Source organism: Bos indicus, chromosome 3 (genome assembly GCF_029378745.1).
Source record: "Bos indicus isolate NIAB-ARS_2022 breed Sahiwal x Tharparkar chromosome 3, NIAB-ARS_B.indTharparkar_mat_pri_1.0, whole genome shotgun sequence".
Taxonomy (NCBI): Eukaryota; Metazoa; Chordata; class Mammalia; order Artiodactyla; family Bovidae; genus Bos; species Bos indicus.
In genome coordinates, this window is record NC_091762.1 from 25,715,563 (window position 1) to 25,737,898 (window position 22,336).

The 22,336-nt window shown below is 37.6% G+C and overlaps 1 protein-coding gene across 4 annotated transcripts in view; it reads left to right on the forward strand.

The window, feature by feature from the left end:
• Positions 1-20,739, forward strand: part of GDAP2 (ganglioside induced differentiation associated protein 2) — a 64,582-nt gene extending 43,843 nt beyond the window's left edge. For 2 of the 4 annotated variants that reach the window (XM_019956726.2, XM_070785830.1), the window contains exons 9-14: positions 2,841-2,917; positions 3,665-3,741; positions 6,478-6,617; positions 6,918-6,972; positions 15,656-15,799; positions 20,273-20,739. In XM_019956726.2, coding sequence (XP_019812285.1) covers positions 2,841-2,917; positions 3,665-3,741; positions 6,478-6,617; positions 6,918-6,972; positions 15,656-15,799; positions 20,273-20,320 — 541 coding nt within the window. In that variant the 3' untranslated portion in view covers positions 20,321-20,739. Of the gene's footprint in view, positions 1-2,840; positions 2,918-3,664; positions 3,742-6,477; positions 6,618-6,917; positions 6,973-9,083; positions 12,209-12,239; positions 15,634-15,655; positions 15,800-20,272 lie in introns of those variants that run through there. The other 2 variants (XM_070785831.1, XM_070785833.1) reach the window with 2 other exon arrangements.
• The last annotated feature ends 1,597 nt before the right edge of the window (positions 20,740-22,336 follow it).

Below are 22,336 nucleotides of genomic sequence, written 5' to 3' on the forward strand. Positions count from 1 at the left end.
TGAACAGGATCTCAGCATCATTAACAACCAGGGAAATGAAATACAATTTCAAACCCAGTTGATTGACAATTAAAATATTTGCTCAGATCAAGTGTTGAAGAGGACATGGATTCTTAGAACCTCCTGTTCATTGCTTGCAGAAGTATAAACCAGTACAAAATGTGGAAAACAGTTTAGACCTTGAAACCAAACATACCCTGTATGTTCCACTTCCATTCCTAGGAGTGTCCCCAAGAGAAATCAAACACACATATACCAGGAGATATGTAAAGTAAGTTGATTGTAGCACGTTCACTGTAGCAATAACCTGGGAATAGCCTGAATACCTGTCAGTAGGAGAGTGGATGAAAACTACAGTGTTCATGTAATGTGAGTACATTATGGGTAATAGTCAAAGAGAATGAACAGCATTGATACCCAACATTAGAGAGGAATTTTAGCAATAAGTCCAAAAACTAGACCCCAAAAATTTTGTGATAAGCTTTTGTCTTTTTTGAATAGTTAAAAACAGCCAAAAAGCTTTTTAGGAATATGTGTAGATGAATTAAAATGATATAAAAAGGAAAACTAGAAAATGAGGAACCTGAGATTCCAGATGATGAGTGAGGAGAGGCAGAAGCTAGAATTGGAGCGAAGTGACCATGGTGATTAGATGGAGGTTTGTGATGGTGCTAACTTTTGTTTTGGGTAGATTTTGGAGTGCTTATTACATCATTAAAAATAACCAACTAGATAACTACTTTTTAAAAGAGAACCATGCATGTACCAGTCATGAGAGAGTTTTGAAGCAAGGTGATTAGTTCTATTCTGTGCATCTGAGTTCCAGTTAAAAAAAATTTTTTTTTTTTCTTTAGAGTTCATTGAATATGTAGTGACTAAGTGTCAGGAACAACCCTAGGGACTTCCTAGAAATATAGAGACAATGAAGACATAGTCCCTCTCTCGAGGTCTAGCAGAATGGACACAAATACTGCAGTGAGTGGGGAAAGAAGCCTTGTGCTGATCTTTGTGATACAAAGCGGGAAGCAGTTCTACCACGGTTCTGGAACTTGCTTCCACCTGCTCCTCACTCTAGCCTGAACCCCTACTCCCACAGTCCCCCTCTTAGAGACATACTTGATTGATAGAGCATTTACATGTCTGCTAGATTGCTTGTGTCATACTGAATTATGACAGTGTTAGTTGTCTTTGTAATATGTCTATCTCATATGTTCAGCCTGAAACTCTGAATCCAAGGGCCTTTTACTCTTCTCAGGGCTCCAAAATACCCTGAATAATACTTATGTTTATTATTTCATTTAACAAAGATTTGAATCCCTGCTATGATGCAGGCATTGTATTTTTGCAATAAGTCTTTGAAAAATGAGGTAATGAATACACAGAGTATAGAAATGAACAGATATTTACTGAATTCCTGTTGCATGTTTGTGGTATAATCTGTGGTGCTCATAAGACACTTAAGATATACTGTTCTCTTTAGTCTTGATATGGAGATGGTTTAATCATAAAACAGTTAGAAAGCAGTACAGTTGGGGGATTAGTGTAAATAACCTGGGAAATAGCTCCGTGTGAAAATATGGAATTGAACGTATGAATAGGGAGAACTAAAATAAACGTAGATCCTTTCTTGACTTGCACATTGTATCTTAAACTAACATTAAAAGCTGTTGACTTTAAATTCAGTTAGCACAGGTGGGTATGTTTCTAAATTTAAAAAGGCAGACTATAGAGCTGTGTAATACTAAGTGTTTTTTTTTTTTTTTTTTTGGTTTTTAATAAATGTTTGGCCATGCTGCATGGCTTGTGGAATCTACATTCCCAGACCAGGAATCTAGCACCGAGTCCTAAACACTGGACTGCCAGGGAATTCCCAATACTAAGCTTATTTTTCACAAGCAACAATTTCCATGAACCTAGCAGGCATATCACTTGTTGATTACAATCCCTATGTAATAGACTTCCTATTAAATATCCTTAGTTATGTGGTTTTATAGCTGAAAGGTGTTCTGCAGAAACACTGTTTTGCAGATCAGGAAACTAAGGTCCATAGAGCTGAAGTGTCTTTATTAAGGTTGCACAGAAAGTGATAAGATGAGAACCCAAATATCCTCTCTCCAACCAGTTTTGTTGTTGTTGTTGTTTTTCATGTTGTAGGATGTTGCCAGATGAGACCTAAAAGCTCTTTGAGATTTTTAATGTTTTTTCCAATTTTAACATTCTCTTAGCCAAAGCCAAAATGCAATCTCTATGATCTGGTATATGGAGTATCAGTAGAGCTACTGTGATTAGTCAGTCATTAAATAAGCCTGGACTTCCCAGAAAAAAGTGTACCTAGTTTCTTCGTGATCTGGCAAAACATGTATAACACTTAGCTGTTTTTCTTCTGAAAAGTAAATTCCTTGAGTGTCTGACCATGTCTATTCACTAGAGTATTCTCAATACCTCTCATGAAGTAAGCAGTCAGTAAGTCTTTGTTGAATGAGTGAACATCTCTTGTGGAAAACTGCTATTGCTTTAAGCTTTGTTTGCATTTTCTTTCAAGTAGAGGAAAATAATAGTATTTTAAAAACAATGTTAGTTTGAGTACTAGGTATCTTAGCCAATTATATGAGTAGTCTTCATTTGCTCAAAAAATAATTTTAAAAGTCATCTGGTGTGAACATCTTCCTTTCTCAGTAACTCATTTGTTTTGTTTTTTAATAACAGTAGAGATTCAGCATAGTGTAACAGCCTCTTTAACTCCTTCCTCATTATAATAAAGCATTCTTTAAGCTAAAAACAGGTCTCATTTATAGATTTACAACTGTTTGTTATAATTATCATATCCTTTATTTCCCTAGTTATAATCGCTGGTTGTGTCAAGCAAGATCTGAGGATCTATCTGATATTGCTTCTCTAAAAGCCTTATACCAAACAGGTGAGCTTAAAGACATGGCAACTTATTCTTTTACTGATTAAAAGACATTATTTGGTATGCTGTTATGGACTTCATTCTTCTCTGATTTTGCCCATTTTGTCTACATATAGAATTTTTTTTTTTGGTACAATGAAGATAGGTTTTGCTCATGATTAATATGTTAAAAATATCATATTAACCTGTAAGATTTTCAGCTAGTTATTCTATATTGGCCAAATGAAGTCCTTTTTCTTCCTTTTTTGTGTCTTATAAAATTTTTTCCTAGTTTTAAAGTACCATAATCTCTTTATACAGAATTCAAACGTTATATAAATATATAACACGGACTGTGAAAGTTATCAGATTCCCCCTTTATATTTCTTTTTCAGACAGTGCTTGTTAATTTTCAGATTTGAGTTCCATTATTTTTTTTTAGATCACTAATGTTATTAGTTAACTTAAATAAAAAGCTATTTATAAAATTATCTTTACCCTGTGACCTTACCTTTGGTTTGCCCAGATTTAAAACCTATAAGAGGGCTTACCTTAAAACCAAGGACAGTCATCAAAACTTCATGAAGCTTAAAAAAAATGAAAAAGTGGTTTTCCACATAGTGAAAGAAATCCGAAGATGAAATTTGAAAAGCTTATGTTCCTAGTTTTTCGTCTTTTACATTTGTTTAGAATATTTTTATACGGTCAGAGCCCAGGACAAATAATACTCCTGGAATAAAGTTTCTGGGTGCTGATTACGTTTCCTGTTTGTAGGTGTGGATAACTGTGGTCGCACGGTGATGGTGGTAGTTGGAAGAAACATTCCTGTAACATTAATAGATATGGACAAGGTAAGCCATAAAAAGGCTTTGTTTTGTAAATAACATTGATTTTAAAAAAATAAGTAGGGTATGAATTTGGAATCAGGGCTTAGAATATGAGATGAGACAGAATTGCATGTCTGTGACTGAGTAGCAGCCCTGGTTCTACAGGTTGGCACACAACATTTCCGTCAGTTAGGGGTCCGGCCTTGTGTCTGAGGAGAAACAGAATACTCAAATGCCACAAGGTGATTTCCAAAAACTCACCAGCTGTGTTTTGGACATGACATAAATGGCAAGTTTTTGGTCGGACTCATTCTGTATTATCTGCCTTTCTTGAAAAAAGAAATCTATCTGAGAGAAGAATCTATCTGAGAATCTATCTGAAGAGAAGAAACCAGAGATGTAGTTAACCCAAGATGTCATCATTTCCTAATCCCTTCTTTTGAAGTTAAAGGACAAAAACAGATGATTCATAGCAGAAGAAACGGTATTACTAGTAAATAAGAAAATGTTCAACCTGTTAGTAGTGAAAAAAAAAAAAAGTGAATTAAAATGAGGTATCTTTTTTCACCTTCAAAATTAGCCATTACTTTTTTTTGTTTTTATTTTGTAGCCATTACTTTTAAATAATAATCATTGTCATCAAAGATTAATTAAAACTATTGAAGTGACCTAGTAATTTCTGAGAATTTGTACTAACTACTAAGGAAGTAATCCTAGGAATGAAAATAGCTATTGGCCAAGAAACTGCCCAAATTGTGGAATATTTGGGCAAGGGACAGTCAAATCCAAAAGATAAATACATAGATCATCCTAGAACATCAGTCGTAATAGAAACTGACTGCAAAGGAAGAGACTCACTTTAATAAATAATTTTTAACTATAGTAAAAAAAAAAAAAAAGTACTCAAAAGTGTAAAAGATGCATACAATTTTAAGATAAAACACCATTGTGCAAAAGCAGATGATTACACCTGGCTAAGCCCTTAGAGTCCTGGTCCCTGGTGTTTAGATAGAAGAAAAAATTGGGAAAGCCTTAGATCTGGCATGTTACTCAAAGGCTCATTTGTGACACAAAATAACAAATTCTGTTAAGTTAATTATTTTGCATCCATAAATGGAATGTTCTGTGACCCTGAAAAAATTATGGTTATGAAGTTAAGTACTATAGAGAAATGTTTATGATATGGTATCAATAGAAGAAAAAGTGATACATAGTATGTATACATTGCCCTTTTTTTGGGCGAGGGAAGCAGGATGGGAGTTTAAACATAAAGGTAAAAACTGGAAGTCAGTATTTTAAACTGGATTTCATAGTTTTAGGGAGAATTTGTTTTCTATATTTTTCTGTCATGTGGCTATACTTCTTTATAAATGAAAAAATTTAAGTTAAAGATGGAGAATTTAAAGCTGAAAATGGGTATCTTAATTGCCCTGGGCAGGAGGTAGTAAGTGGACAGAAAGAGGACCAGAAGCAGTCTGGTAAGAGCAGAAATAATAAACACATACACACACACACACACACACACCCCTTAAATGCTCAACTATTTATAATAATCAGTATGACGTTTATTCACAGCATTAATAATGTGATTCATACCAATAAAAGCGTAAACCCCTTTGATTCTGATGTGTATTTGCATGGTGTTCTGAATGTTTGTGATGTATCATTTCATTTATATCGTGAGGCCCAAACCAGCTAACGACTGGAAATAAAATGTGTTTCCTTAGAGCCCTCCTCTGTCTGCTCTGGTAGCAGTTGGACCCATGCTAACTAATCCTCAGTAGTCCATTCATGTGAATGCCAAGGACTCCCTTGAGGCAAAAATGGGGAAATAGCCTGTTTGATAGTAATCCTTCAGGGGCTGCCTCTCAGCGCCATGTGTGTCATTGTTTATAGATACACCAGTGGGTCATGCTGGCCCTGCCCATGTTGTGTCTCTGCTTTGTACTTAATGTTTCTCTTAAATTTCATCCTTCTTGTAATGGCATACTTTTCTAACTGATCCAGGTCAGTTTGAGTCAGAGCAGAAGTGCTGCCCAGCCCACTGCCTTCTGCTCACTAAACCTGTTCTCATTTTCCTCATTCAGTTCAATGTTAAAGATGCTGAACAGATTAGCCCTCAAAGTGAGCCATGTGAGGCATGAGTCTGTATCTCAGTGGAGACCGCAAAGATTTGTCACTGAGCTCAGGTAGAACCTTCAAGAATGATTAAAAGTCTAGAAATTCTCTAACAGTTTTGAAATCATTATCCCAGAGAGAAAAGACCTGGTTGTTGACTGAAGAGCTCTTTTGTATATACAAAGAGCTCGTTTGGGAGGATGGAGATATTCTCCTCCATCACTAGGACAGAAAGGGAACATACCATAGCATTATGGGAACTATATGGGAAGATCTTTTTGAAGAGATACTTGTTCCTGATGTCTGCAGTGTCTGGAGCATAGATTAGATTAAGCTCCTGGGTTTTTTCTCTCTCTTGGCCTCAAGTGGCACATTGGTAAAGAATCCACCTGCCAGTGGAGGAGATACAAGAGATGTAGGTTCGATCCCTGAGTCAGGCAGATCCCCTGGAGTAAGAAATGGCAACCCATTCCAATATTCTTGCCTAGAAAATCCCATGGATAGAGGAGCCTGGCAGGTTATAGTCCATGAGGTCTCAGAGAGTTAGACACAACTGAGCACGTGTGCGTGTGCGTGCACACACACACTGTGAAATAGACTACTATACAAAATGATCATTACTTTTATTCCTTTTTCTTCTAGGCTCTCTTATATTTTATCCATGTAATGGACCACATTGCTGTGAAGGAATATGTATTAGTGTATTTTCACACACTGACCAGCGAATACAATCACCTGGACTCAGACTTCCTGAAGAAACTCTATGATGTCGTTGATGTCAAGTTAGTTTCTCAAATTTTGAAGGGGAACAATAGCTTTTTCCTTTGCTAGTATTAAGCAGGAGCAAACATTGTGGTATATTCTGTGAAAGGACAGTTCATATAACAGATTTTTATAATATATAGATTGGGTATTTTAATAATAGGAGCCTCCCCTTAATTCCAGTTTATTTTGTATCAGAGTAAATTCATATGTAAACTTTTCCCTGCTTCTAAACTCCTGGAGAAAGAGTTAATTGTTCATAACTTTGATTGGTTTTAGGCATGGCTTATACTGACCCTTTTTTGTTTGTTTTGAATCAGGTACAAGAGGAATTTGAAAGCTGTTTATTTTGTTCATCCAACATTTCGTTCAAAGGTAGGTATTTTTCTTTCTGCTAAATCTTGACGTTAAGTGCGCTATATACCTGCATATTAAGATATATTTCATCATCCTAATTCTTGCTGTTACCATTGTGACTGCTAATTTCCTTGTTTACCCTTCATTTTTAAGTGATCTCAAGTTGTGGTCCTAATGTTTTGGTCCCATGTAACTCGGATATCTTTGTCAGTGACCTTTACAAGCCATTAGCCCCTCTGTCCTTGCCTGTCTGTGCTCTTTGTTTGGGCTTACCTGATGGCTCAGATGATAAAGAATTCGCCTACAGTGCGCGAGACCCAGGTTCGATTCCTGGTTTGGAAAGATCCCCTGAAGGATGACATGACAGCCCACTTTAGTATTTTTGCCTGGAGAATCCCCATGGACAGAGGAACCTAGTGAGCTACAGTCCATGGGGTCGCAGAGAGGTCGGACATGACTGAGCGACTAAGCACAGCTCTTAGTTAATCTGGGCTTTTTCCTGCCCCTGTTCCTAGCTAATTCCTATTTTATCCTTCAGATCTCAGCTCAACAATTACTTTATGTAAAAAAGGAAAAAAGAAACCTCTCTGACCAATCCTGCCACTAGTAGGTACTCCTACAAGTCATCAGATATAGCAGTCATGGATTGAGATATAAATTTTGAGAGTCATCATCAAGTAAATAGAGCTTTAACTCTTTAAAAGTGTTAATGAATAAAATCACAGACTTAGACCAAAGACAACAGCTGAAGACAGAGCACTGGGATCAGGGAAGGAAACCAAGAAGTAATCAAAAAGGCAGCAGGAGAACCAAGGTTGACTAATGCTGTGGAAGCCAGTGGACAGGCAAAGCATCAGAGATGGTAGAAATAGTTATTATTTTAAAGTGCTGTAGAAAAAAAAATAAATAAAATAAAGTGCTGTAGAGAAGTAAGATAAGAAGTGAAAAGTCCTCATTATATTTCATAACTAAGATGAGTGAAGACTTCCGTGAGAATGTTTTCCACTTTGGGAAATTTGTCACTGTTTACAAAATTGTTGTTTCTCATTGAAATACCATCTTTAAATTTTGCATGAAGTGTTTTAAATAATCCTTTTTAAAGCTGCAAATTTCCTTTTGGTCCCTCAGTGTTACAACATCACAGTATTAAGTGCTATGCTTATGGGAACACTGCTTGGTCAGGCTTTTTTAAAAACATAAAATGTGTGAGCAGTCAATTAAATCACTTATAATTGTCTTTCCTGCTTTTCTTTCAATGGACTTCTGACTACATAGTCTTAGCAGATAGTATACTATTAACTTTCCCACTCTTGGGGAAGTTAATTTCATTATGCTCAGCAGGTGGCTAATTTTTTCTTTTTTTCTATAGCACTTACGGAAGTAATGCTTGACTATTTCCCAAAATTTCATCATCCATTTTCTTTTTTATTCATCCAGTAGCTACTGAAATTTTTTCTTAAATGGAGACACACAGAAGGATTAGCTTGATTTTTAGTATGTCTTTGCAAGAACACCTGCTATTTCCCACTTGTACTCAGAATTGTACCAGAGGTTCTAGCCAGTGTAATATGGCAAGAAAAAGGAACAAAAAGCATCTCAATTTAGAAAGGAGTAAATAAAACTGTCTTGATTGACAGATGACATGATTATCTATGTAGAAAACCTTGTAGTATCCTCAGAAGAGCTATTAATACTAGAATTAATGAGTAACTTTAGCAAAATTTCAGGGTTTAAGATCAATATTCAAAAATCTATTATCCATATTAGAAAGAAATACTTTGAAATTTAAAAAGCATTATAATTTACACTAGCATCAAAAATATTAAGTACTTAATGATAATTATGACCAAAAAATGTGAAAGACTTATACATTGTACAAGTTAGTAATAATAGTAGTAGTAGTAGTTGCTTGGTTGTGTCTGCCTCTTTGTGACCTCATGGACCGTAGCCCACTGTATATTCTGTAAAACATTGATGACATGCATCAAAACAGACCTAAATAAATGAAGACATATCCTGTATGTGTGAATTAGAAAGTTTAGTTTTGTTAAATTGTCATTTCTTGCTGAAGCTATAGATTCAGTTCAGTCCTAACCAAAATTTCAGCAAGCTTTTTTTTTTTTTTGTAGAAATTGACCAATTAAAATGCAAAGAATCTAAAATAGCCAAAACAACTCAGGGAAAGAACACAGTTGGAAGACCAGCACTGTCTGCTTTCAGGGCTAACTCTAAAGCAGCAGTACTCAAGACAGTGAGGTATGGGCATGAAGGTAGACAAATTGATCAACAGAGCAGAATTAAGAATCCAGAAATAGATCCACATATATATGGATAACTGATCTTTTTCAAAAGTGCAAAGTTGGGTCAGTGGAAAAAGGATAGTCTGTTCAACAAATGATATTGGAACAATTAGATATCAATATGTAAAAAAAAATGAACTTTGATCTGTGACTTGCATCATGTACAAAGTTAACTGAGAATGAATCAAGGACCTAAATGTAAAACATAAAACTTTTTAAACTTCTAGAAGAAACTATAGGAGAAAAAGTTCTGTGTGACCTTGAGTAAAGCAAGTTATTTCTTAAATTAACACCAAAAGCATAATCTATAAAATAAATTGAACTTTATAAAAATTAAAAACTTCTGCTCTTTTGAAGATAGTTAGGAGAAGAAAGTGAAGAGGAACTAAAAAGCCTCTTGATGAAAGTGAAGGAGGAGAGTGAAAAGGTTGGCTTAAAGCTCAACATTCAGAAAACTAAGATCATGGCATCTGGTCCCATCACTTCATGGGAAATAGATGGGGAAACAATGGATACAGTGTCAGACTTTATTTTTGGGGGGCTCCAAAATCACTGCAGATGATGATTGCAGCCATGAAATTAAAAGATGCTTACTCCTTGGAAGGAAAGTTATGACCAACCTAGATAGCATATTGAAAAGCAGAGACATTACTTTGCCAACAAAGGTCCATCTAATTAAACCTGTAGTTTTTCCAGTAGTCATATATGAATGTGAGAGTTGGACTATAAAGAAAGCTGAGCACTGAAGAATTGATGCTTTTGAACTGTGGTGTTGGAGAAGACTCTTGAGAGTCCCTTGGACTGCAAGGAGATCCAACCAGTCCATCCTAAAGGAGATCAGTCCTGGGTGTTCATTAGAAGGACTGATGCTGAAGCTGAAACTCCAATACTTTGGCCACCTGATACAAAGAGTTGACTCATTGGAAAAGACCCTAATGCTGAGAAGGATTGGGGGCAGGAGGAGAAGGGGACGACAGAGGATGAGATGGCTTGATAGCATCACCGACTCGATGGACATGGGTTTGGGTAGACTCCGGTAGTTGATGATGGACAGGGAGGCCTGGCGTGCTGCAGTTCATGGGGTCGCAAAGAGTCAGACACGAGTGAGTGACTGAACTGAACTGAAGAGAATGAAAAGATCAACTGCAGCCTAAGAGAAAATCTTTGTAAATTAAACATTTATCTAATAAAGGTCTTATTTTTTGAATATATAAAGAAATCTCTAAGTAATAAGGAAACAGTTTAGAAATAGACGAAAGATTTGTACAAAAATCTGGCTTAACCAGAAGATACACAGATGGCAAGTAAGCAGATGAAAAGATATCAAGCACAATTAGTTATTAGAAAACTACAAATGAAAGCAACGTGAGATATTACCTTCCTACTAGAATGGCTAAAATTTAAAAGATGTTTTTGTGGTCCTCAGTATCTATTCATAAAGCTAGAAAAAGTTGAATCCTATTAATTTATTATGAATGACAGAACTAATATAAAACAAAACAATTTAAAAAAAGAAAACTTAAGGAAAATGTTAATGATTGTCTGAGTGGTTTCTATACCTATGTTCCTTGTAAAATTCTTTCAACTTTGGTAAATGTTGGAACACTTTCATAATTTTTTTAATGGTCAAAACTGTTTTTTACTCACCACAAATTCAAACTTATCTAAAGAGTATTCCTTTGTGAATTCACCAGACTTATGAAAATATATAGCCACTGTTGGCTAAGATCTGACTTAACCTCTCCTCCCCCACACATGAGAGAGAGAGTGAACAGCTTTCCTTCCCTCACTATGACATCAGTGGATAAACGTTACCAGAAGTTTCAGTGTTAGAGCCACTCGCTTTGGCTGTCACTAGAACTGCTTCATGTAGGAGTCCATGCGAATGACAGGTTGGGCAGAGGCTGAAGGGGAAATGCATGAAGCGAGAACCATTACATTACCTTTCCATAGCATTTTGGCATGGAGAAACCATTGGAGGACTGAGAATAAAGCTCATATGTAAAGAAATCCACCATTATTTTATACTAAGTCAAAAACTGTAAATGGAGTGGTTGTAATTATAAAAGAATGAGATGAAAAGAAATCAAGGGATAATAAAACAATTGAATCACACTCTTCTGATTTCCGTACTTCTCAGATCTTTTCCAGTGCACTCCACCCAAAGTGATAATAAATTGACTGCTCGTATAAATCACTACTTTCTTTCTTTTTTGATATTTCCTAATAGAACACAAGCTAATAATATTTAAACCCACTGTTGACTCTGGCTCTATTAGATCACTTAAGTGCACACATGTGAACAATCTTTTCCTAGTTTATGTTGTTTTGTGATCCCATGTTCTTGGCTCTGCACTTGTGAATAATTGGGTGAAATAATTTCTGGAATTCACAGAATATTCTAGCAGTCTTTTTTTCAAATGTTTAGTTTTCTTTGGGCTTCCCAGGTGGCTCAGATGGTAAAGAATCTGCCTCCATGTTTGGAAGACCTGGGTTCAATCCCTGGGTCGGGAAGAATCCTTTGAGAAGGGAATGGCTACCCACTCCAGTATCCTTACCTGGAAAGTTTTCTTCAGTTTTTTAAAATAATAGATACTGAGTAATGCAAGTTTACCTAAATAAATGTATATGTATGGCTTATGTTGTAAGTAATTGAAAATTACTGTTCATGGGGTTCTCAAGGCAAGAATACTGAAATGGTTTGCCATTCCCTTCTCCAGTGGACCACGTTTTGTCAGAGCTCTCCACCATGACCCGTCTGTCTTGGGTGACCCTACATGGCATGGCTTATAGTTTCACTGAGTGAGTCAAGGCTGTGGTTCATGTCATCAGATTGGTTAGTTTTCTGTGATTGTGGTTTTCAGTCTGTTTTACCTGTTATGGAGAAGGATAAGAGGCTAATGGGAGAGACTGACTGAGAGGGAAACTGGGTCTTGTTCTGATGGGCAGATGCTTGTAAATCTTTAATCCAATTTTCTGTTGAAGGGCAGGGCTGTGTTCCCTCCCTGTTAATTGACCTGAGGCCAAACTATGGTGGAGGTAATGAAGATAATGGTGACCTCCTTCAGAAGGTGCCATGCAGCACTGCTACACTCAGTGCCCCTGACTCTGCAGCAGGCACCACCAACCCACGCATCTGCCACCATCGCTTCTTGAGAGTCCCTTGGACAGCACAGAGATCCAACCAGTCCTCCTAAAGGAAATCAGTCCTGAATATTCATTGGAAGGACTGATGCTGAAGCTGAAACTCCAATACTTTGGCCACCTGATGCAAAGAACTGACTCATTTGAAAAGACCCTGATACTGGGAAAGATTGAAGGTGGGAGGAGAAGAGGACGACAGAGGATGAGATGGTTGGATGGCATCACTGACTCAATGGACATTGAGTAAACTCTGGGAGTTGGGATGGACAGGGAGGCCTTGCATGCTGCAGTCCATGGAGTTGCAGAGTTGGACACGACTGAGCTACTAAACGGAACTGATTTAAAAATTAAAAGCTGAGCTTTATAAAAATAAAACAAAACAAAAACTGAAGAGAATGCTCTTCGGTCTCCCTGACAGAAAACTTTTAACTAAGTTTCAACTTCCGTCTGCTTTGAGTAACATTCTCTTGTTAATGCCCGAAGAATGTAAGGGAGGTAATGGGGAAAAAATGCAATGGAGAAATGTGTTTGTCCTTCAGATCCTGAGTGTATATATGATCACTGCCCATTCTTCCTAAACCCAGCCTTCTCTTTGAATTTACCACCGCCCCTCACCATGTCAGTATGTGCTGTGTAGTCGAGTCCTTTCACAGAACTGTGTAACTAAGAGAGACTTTAAAAATCATTCAGGTATAACTTCCTCACTTTGTAGATGAAGAGACTGGGCCCAGATTGGAGTACATTTGTTTTTATTGTAGAATGGAAGAATATTAGACCATCCCTACATAGTAAAGTCGTAAGTCCAGAAACTATTTGTTAATTCTTTCAACATATATTGAATTCCTTACTTTTCACATTGGGCTTTGGTTAGACCCTACAAATACAGTATTGAAGGAGACAATCCCCACAGGGGGAATTGGTTGAAAGAATCAGCTACTACCACAGAGAACGTCAGTTACACAGTAATATGAGTAACACGGTGGTGTTGGAACTCTTAGGGGAAAGCTGCGTCTCGCACTTTGGGTGGAGGGTGGTCAGTGAAAGCTTTCTCACGGAGGTGAATTCTGACCTGAGCTCTGAAGGACAAGTTTTCACCAGGCAAAGAATTGAAGAAAAGGGGGTTAGGAGTAAACAAAGCAGCATGTAAAAATGTCCTGAGGTAAGAGACCGTGGAACACAAATTGCCTGTGTAGTTTCTTCTGGCTCCATAATTTTATACTTTTATCCAAGTAGCATGGTGCCTTGCCTAGGACAGGTAGTTGTGGATGTCCTTGAACCATTCATTGTATTTAGCTTTTTTTTTTTTTTTTTTGGCCTTAGGAGATTGTTATTCTGCTTATGAGCTGGCTCCTTTACTAGAATCTAATTCCTCATTAGAGGAATGGCCATGTCACTGTTAGCCTGTATTACTGAAAGCTGTGCACAATGCTTAGAACTTAGTAGATTCCCAGGAAATATGTAACTCCTTGTGCAAATGCATCTCCTAATACATCCTCGAGATACTTCTCTGTTCTGACTCTGCAGTCTTATTCTCTTGAACTCTTCCTAGGATCTCTAAAATCTCCATGGCCTCTCTGAAGCTCTTACTAATTTATCAGCTAACTCTTGGCTGGTTGTATCCTAGTCTGGAATTTTCACTCATCTAGTTTGCAGAAGTTTATGTCAGTTAGGTATATAACAGCCTGTATTTAAAAAAAAATGATGTAAAAAAACTGGGGATTGGTGTGTAATTAAATGACTGCCTAATTTGATTTATATTAACTCACTTTGTTCTAGAAAGGCTGAGTGTGTCCCCCTCCCCTCCACCACCCTCCAAATAAACTTGTTAAGGTGAGAGGGTACGGAGGGTAAAGTTAATATTGAGGCCTTACACCAGTGTTTCATAGTACAGCCAAAATAGAATAGTGACCCAGGTCATAAAATTCATTATGAAATAGATCTTATCATCATTCATTCATTCTTTTTCAATGAATGCATGGTTCTGTCTGTAGCTTTTAAAACTGTAGACCATTCTATGATTGCCTGCCAAGTGCTAGGGAAATTATAAGAAACTGTTTATATTCCTGTGAAATAGAAATGAGTGCTGTACATGAGATTTAAACATAAGGTTGTGAGAATTCAATAGATGGGATAATCTGGAGCTGTCAGGGAGAAATGGAGATGGGTCTCTGCCAAGTCTGGAAGTTTGGGCAAGATTCTGATAAAGATAAGTTCAGTGTTGGCTCTGTTAGTCCACGCTTTTTCTCATAAGTAAGCATGAAGAACATATTTTGCATTAGGGACTAGGAATATGCACAAGGTTTGGAACAAGCCCTGAAAAACATGATAGGGTGTCAAAGAGAGACTAACAAAATGATGGGCAATTGCCCAAAGTGTCGTGTAGTATATTTATAATGTACCTAGTTATATCTTGGAATGTGCTGTGCCAGTACACTGAGAATTCATATACATAGATTACCTTCTTCTATAAATGGGGATACCTGCCTCACAGAACTGTTGTACAAGCCTGTGGTAAACAAGACTATTTATGGTGGTCAGTTTGGATAGATGAATAATAATTTGTAAGTTCTAGCTGTTACCTAGTTCATGCCAGTATTGTTTGCTGTCAAGAATTCTGTTTGTTTGTTTGTTTGTTTTTTGCATTGAGCAAATTTTACAGGTTATCTTTATAGAAAAATTGCATGTTGTGAAGTAAAATGACCAAGAGTGGCTCATCCACAGAAAATGCACTTTGAGAGATCGCATGCCAAGTGTCCACTGAAAAATAAATGTCTCAAAAATTGGCAAAAAGTTTCAATCTCATTTTTAAAAAAGTGAAAAGTGTTTCTGAGATTTGGAGGTGTTAAACGTTTTCACAGTACCAGTGAGGCAGTATTCCATCAGAGTGCAGTGGTTTTGACCACTACCCACAACAAAAAGCACATTGCATCACATCACAGGACACTACAGGCACAGGCATATGACAGAAGCTGAGCTTCAGGAGACAAAGCACATTCTTACTACAGTCCTTAGGAATTGTTGCTCTAGCATGTTTCTTTCTGTTGTTCTTAATACTGTTCACAGTCCACTAAACTGATTGCATAATTCAGTGATGCACCGCCACCTGCATTTCAAAAAACACTGCTCATTACAAGACTTTTTTGAAACCAACTTCAATTCTGAAATCGTTTTTATCTAACATAAATTTTCAAGATCATGTGTGTATTTCTGATTCTTGCCACTGTCTTAAATCATTTTTTTTTTCTTCTATTAATCAGGTATCAACATGGTTTTTTACCACCTTTTCTGTCTCAGGACTGAAGGACAAAATCCACCATGTGGACAGCCTCCACCAGCTGTTTTCTGCCATCTCTCCAGAACAGATTGACTTTCCTCCTTTCGTCCTTGAATATGATGCCAGGGTAAGAAGTACCAGGAATTCTTCCTCACCTAGGGTATTATTGTAACTGTTTTATAATGCAGTGGGTCTAAGCACATAATCTTTTCATTATAAGATGCTGTTAATACAATTAATGTGTTTTAGTAAACTGGATATATCATTTGACATTCTTCTCCTAAGGTAACTTTTAGGAAAATGTTTGATTCTAAGAGAGGCCTTCCCCCCCAGGGCCTTCCCCCTCTTTTCAATGATAAACATTTTCACTGTAAGTATAAATCCAGTCCTTGCTTGTATTATCAGTTTTCCACCACCTCTGAGACATACCTCTGCCTAATTTTATTAAGACTAAATGACTTTTCATCTACATAAATAGAACCAAAAGAATCTGTTGATATCCAGCATTTTTCAGCATTCATTGTAAGCCAAGTAACCTATTTTAGTCTTTACCCTACTAAAAGTTCCATTTGTATAATGTTTGTAAGAGTGTCAATCAATAATATTAACATTGTTACTTACACAATATATTAAACACTAAGAAATGGCTACTCTAGAATTTCATCTGAGCTGTAGTCCTTTGTGGTTATTCACTATCACTGGAGTAGTTAAAAAAGTGTAACATGCTTGCCAAATAAGGCAAGTGATGGTAAGGCAATTATCAGTTGCCTTATTTAATTAATGCTGATTGCATATTTTGGGGGATGAAGCAGAGCATATATTTGTAGGTTATCTTAAACTTAAAGTGAATTATTCTTCCTTAACTATTGTACAACATATATATAGTAAAGTAAATATTCTACAAGACATTTTTTCTCTAAAATTTCTCCAACTTCAGTTGCGATTCCTGTTTCCCTTTATGTGATAGGTGGTGTGCTCAGTCATGTCTGACTGTTTTAACCTTATGGACTGTAGGCCGTCAGGCTTCTCTGTCCATCGGATTTTCCAGGCAAGAATACTGGAGTGGGTTCTTCCTGACACAGGGATCGAGCCCACATCTTCTGCGCTGGCAGGCAGATACTTTACCACCGAACCACTAGGGGAGCCCTTTCTATATTCTTAAGGGCCTACAAAGAAGGCTTTCATTAAATATCAACACCATCCTCAAGCTTGGTTTTGTTTTTCTGTCTTATATGTATGTGCTTTTAGGTTTTTTATTTTTTTTTAAGATTTAATCTATCAAATACAGGCCTAATTAATAATTTTATTAATCAAAATTAAATAAACTGCAATATAACATCATCTCTGGATTATCTCTCTGTATCTGTACTGCTGCTGCTGCTAAGTCGCTTCAGTCATGTCTGACTCTGTGCAACCCCATAGACAGCAGCCCACCAGGCTCCACCATCCCTGGGATTCTCCAGGCAAGAACACTGGAGTGGGTTGCCATTTCCTTCTCCAGTGCATGAAAGTGAAAGTGAAGTCGCTCAGTTGTGTCCAGCTCTTCGCAACCCCATGGACTGAAGCCTACCAGGCTCCTCCGTCCTTGGGATTTTCCAGGCAAGAGTACTGGAGTGGGGTGCCATTGCCTACTAGAGCTTTCTAAAACTGAAATATTAGGTGTTCTATACCTAAAGCCAAGGAGAGGAATAAGAAGAGAGAAGAAACAGCAGAAGGTGTCAGCAGATGATGTGGACAGAGCAGGCAGAGAGCACATCCCTAGATCCTGGAGCCCTTCACTTTATGCCGCAGTCCTTTGGTGCCTTTGTGGTCAGTGGAGAGTGTTGTACATGGAGAACTTTTGTGTTCCTGTTTAGAAAGATGGCTAAAGAAACCATGTAGAGAAGGATTAGACAGAGTAAGACCCTAGGCAAGGAGACAAGTAAGAGGCTATTCAAGAAAGTCAGGGGAGACTTGAGACTAGAGCTAGGCGGTGGTAGTGATAATGGTAAGGTTTGAAGATCTTAAGGGATAGTTAAAATTAGATATTTTAGGGAATAAAATCCCCAGCATTATGGTGACCAAGCAGCCAACCACTGGGAGGAATAAAGGAGGAAAGACGCCTGAGGTAACTGCCAACATTTCTGCTTTGGAAGACTTGGAGAATGTTATTGCCACCATCCCAGAGAAGCAGTTTGGAGAAATAGCACTGGGACGCTCAGAGAGAGGAGACAGGTGGTCTCTTAAGTTTGTGACACATTAGGTTTGAGGTGCTGCGTGGGAGGAGAAGGGGGCAACACAGGATGAGATGATTGGATGGCATCATCAACTCAATCAATGGACATGAGTTTGAGCACGCTCCGGGAGGTAGTGAAGGATGGGGAAGCCTGGCATGCTGCAGTCTACGGGGTTACAAACTGAGTGACTGAACAACAAATGAGACATTGAAGTGAAGGTCTAGAAATTGGATAGGTATTTCCTTGTAAAGAAAAGCTTTTCCTTTCCTAGAAAGAATTAAAAATATGCTTAGAGAAAAGGAAATGAGTGTATTGTTGGTCAATTTGATTATCATCTTCAAGAATGCTTTGCCCATAGTAGATTATCTGGTGAATGTATGATCTGCTGCTGCTGCTGCTGCTGCTAAGTCGCTTCAGTCGTGTCCCACTCTGTGCGACCCCATACACAGCAGCCCACCAGGCTCCCCCGTCCCTGGGATTCTCCAGGCAAGAACACTGGCGTGGGTTGCCATTTCCTTCTCCAATGCATGAAAGGGAAAAGGGAAAAGTGAAAGTGAAGTCGCTCAGTCGTGTCTGACTCTTCACGACCCCATGGTCTGCAGCCTACCAGGCTCCTCTGTCCATGGGATTTTCCAGGCACGAGTACTGGAGTGGGGTGCCATTGGCAGTCAGCTTCTATTTTTCTGGATCTTATGTGACTTAGAATAGCAACAGAAATTTTATAGGATTAAAAGTCACTTTTGATGTTAATTAGAAGGTAATTTTTATCTATCTAGATCAAAATGGTACTGAGACCATTTCAGAAAGGGAGCTGGTCAGCATTCATATAGTCAGAGAAGAGAGTGTAGAGATTTACCTGGTCACAATTCTTCAAAGTTTTACAGTTGTTTCCAGAAATAGAGAAAATATTTGATTGCTCAGCAGGCTCTTCCACAGTGTGAGACTAATATAAAAGATGTATTTCATAGCATTAAGAATTAGATTTTCCCTTCTTACTTTATCACAATTTAATGTTAATATAGGAAGCTTAGAAAAATACCATAGTGGAATAAAATGGAGAAATCTTAAAGATGGATAGTAAACCATTTCTTTTTAATTGAACTTCAGGATTTCTCTCTTCAGGCATGTATCTTAAGCATAGCATCTGTGCATATTGAGGATACTGGTGGGGTTAGTATAACAGATCTTGGTAGGAAATTCTAAAATACAAAATAAAAAAATTTACATTATTTTTTTCCCCCAAGTATCCCAAAATGTAGCCAGTCTTCAGATTTGATTCTACCAAAAAAAATTTTTTTAATCTTTTTGCTATCTTGTCAGGTTTATAATCAGAAAGTTTTAAAAAAAGAAAGTTTTCCTAGATATTCTCTTTGTTTTCCTGGTTTAGGTCCCAGATCAATTTCTGCTCCAAAGCGTCTGCTCTGAAGAATACAGAACTTTTGATTGACTTAGTCTCTCAAATAACATTTACCTTCCTACTGTGTTTAAGACCGAATAGATTCAATGCTCCAGAACTATAATGGAAATATACCCTCAAGCAATGCTATTTTTCACCCTACCTCATTCTTCATATCTAATTGTTATCTTACTTTGAGCATTTTTTGTTTATAGCTTACTAAAAAAGTTACTCATCAAAGAAATACTTTAATAACAGGAAATGAATCTTAAGTCTCATAAATCTAATTTAGAGACCGGCTGAAACTGTCTTGATTTTTAAGATAAAGTTAGCCAAGATAAAGTCAAAAACTTTCCCCTTACGCTGATTTGTTGCTTTCTGCATTTGACAGTAAAATTCTGGCATTTGATTCTCCATCTTGATCCTGAGTGCCCTAAAAACTGTCCTTGTTAAAAGCCTTGCCACTCGGGCATGTCATGAAGAAGCTGTTTTCTGCTGATCTGGTTATTAAATTCCTCAAGGAGAATTTTTGTTTATCTCAAAGATTCAGCACACAGCAGGACAACACAGTCTAATACGAAAGAATCTGGGCTTTAGATTTGAATAGACATGTATTTAAATTCAGGCTGTTTTGGTTGCCAGCTCGGTGATTTAATCTGTGTGACCCTCAGTTTTCTGTTCTGTAAAATGAGGATGTTACCTGCTTCATGGCATTATGTGAGGATATAAAAGGATAATGAAAGAAAGTGCTGATTAAGTGTCTGGCATATTGAATGTTAATAAATGGTAATATTTTTAAGTATCATTATCCTGATTACTTCTGCCTACATTATAGCAATTCTGACTGACCCCAGTGAAATTGCAGTGTTCCAGGCATGTGCTGGACATTTCACATACATTATATCATTGACTCTAAATCCTTCTCTTTTATATTCCCAGTTACATTGGTCTTAGTATTTAATGTTCTTGTCATTTTTCCTTTCTGCAGGAAAATGGGCCTTACTATACGTCTTATCTTCCATCACCAGATTTGTGACCTGCTGTCATTCAGCGATCCTGGTTTCTAAAGACTCCACTTTCTCCGCAGATCCACTACCTGTTGAAGCAATGCTCATTTTTGCTGTACAGCTCCAGAGAGCCTTTTGTCCCCCACCTCTCTGGTATTTTTTTATTGACTGTATATTTTCTGGCACATAGGCAATCTGAAAATGATAGGCCATTCTGAACTGTACACTTATTTTAAATTTGTATATTTGTATCAAATGAAAATGTTCACTTTTAGAGGGTTGTTAACAGCAATTGGGGAGCAACTTCTGAGTATCTTCAGTTTCCTGGAAGGACACTGGATTCTCCATTAGACAAGCTGCAATATCATTCACATCATGCCTCTCACATTGCACGCCTTCTGTGTATATGCAAGTGTTTCTCAAAATATATAGAACCAATGTATGCTGACCGGATGCATTGTTTGCTTCAGATCCTGGCATTATGTTTTATTAAAGATAATTTGGTGAGGATAAAAGAGAATCATCTGGGATCAAGGATGTAGGAAAAAAAGTATCTGATCAAAAATGTCAGAAATCATTAGCAAGATACAGGTCTTAGAATTTTACTGCACCAGTTAAGATAAAAACTTAAGGACTAAAGTTGCTGAGCTTGTATGATTTAAGACTGTCCCTGTTATGGTCACAACAGTGGAAGAAAAACAAGAAGACTGTTGCTTCAGCCTTTTCCTACCATCAGAGGTGGTTTGTTCTCCATATTCAACAGGACAGCACATATTAGTAATCTTAGTAGAGGGTATCTCCTGAGATGCCATCGGGGAACTTTACAAGAGTGCTGCCTTCCCAGAGTGTGAATGATTCTATTTGGCTCTTAGGTCTACTTCCTCTGCGGACATTTCCTAGCAGTGTGTCTTGAGTTGCCTACGTCAATATGAAGGAAGTGTGTTGACATGAACAAAACGGCAGACCACTTTTGCAACTCAGGCTCTATTTGTGCCTTAGCTTGACTAAAAATTAGAATTATGCTAGCTACCTCACAGAGGTATCATAAGGATAGCATTCAGAAAGGGCTTTTGATATCTTTGGATGAAAAATGCTGTGCGGTGGGGTGTCTTCAGTTAGTTTTTCAATGAGAATAAATATCCTTGAGGGAGTGCTACAGGACACTCCGCTTGTCCTTGGCACATGTTGAGTGACTTCCCTTTTCTTGGAACAAGAATTGTTAGTGCAGAATCCCAACCCTTAGGATCCCCTCCTATTTTGTCCAGGTATCTTCTGGCCTTCTCCTTCTCCAGCGCTACACTTTAGCGAGAGGCATGTGTAGCCATTTTAAATGTTACTTCTTGAATGAAGGTCACACTGACATCATTTCCATCTGGGTTTCTAAATACTCCTTTTAATTCCTGCATTCCCCGCCCCACCCCACCCCCCAGTCTCCCTTACCCCATCATGTACACTGGCAGTTCGGAGAAGACAGAATTCTTCTAATGTGCTCAGGATTGATGCTTCCAAGGGTCCCACTCCCTTAGGTCCAAATTAGTTCTTCAGTGGAGATAAAAGAAGCATCATTTTTCATTTATGATAGAGAAATGCCCCTGTAGTTGTGTTAACCCCATCCTCTATTTTCCTGCATAAACAAGAAGGGCCTTTACATTTCTCAGAAAACCAATCTTATCTTCTGCATGTAATGGACACATCTGCTTTCTGCCAGTAATCAAAACCACTTGTTCCTCGCATATGCTTATTTGTTAAGGACTTCCTGTTATGTTCCCTAGGTCATCGGGTCTAGACAGCCAGTCAGATGTCTGGTATTAACCTTCATCTCAAACAGTATTACTTCAATCCTTTGAGCCTTGACTTTTAAAAATCTGAAAAATTAGCTTAATCTTCTCCAGTCAATTCTTAGATTGTATTTGAGGTGGCGTTTCACTAGGACCAGTTGTAAAAATACGTCAACTTTTCTCTGTTATAGCTGGACTTGGCTACCTTACGTTGGCATCTGGCCTGAATCATTTCCTTAGAGGGTTCAAGCTACTTTGCTGTTTGGA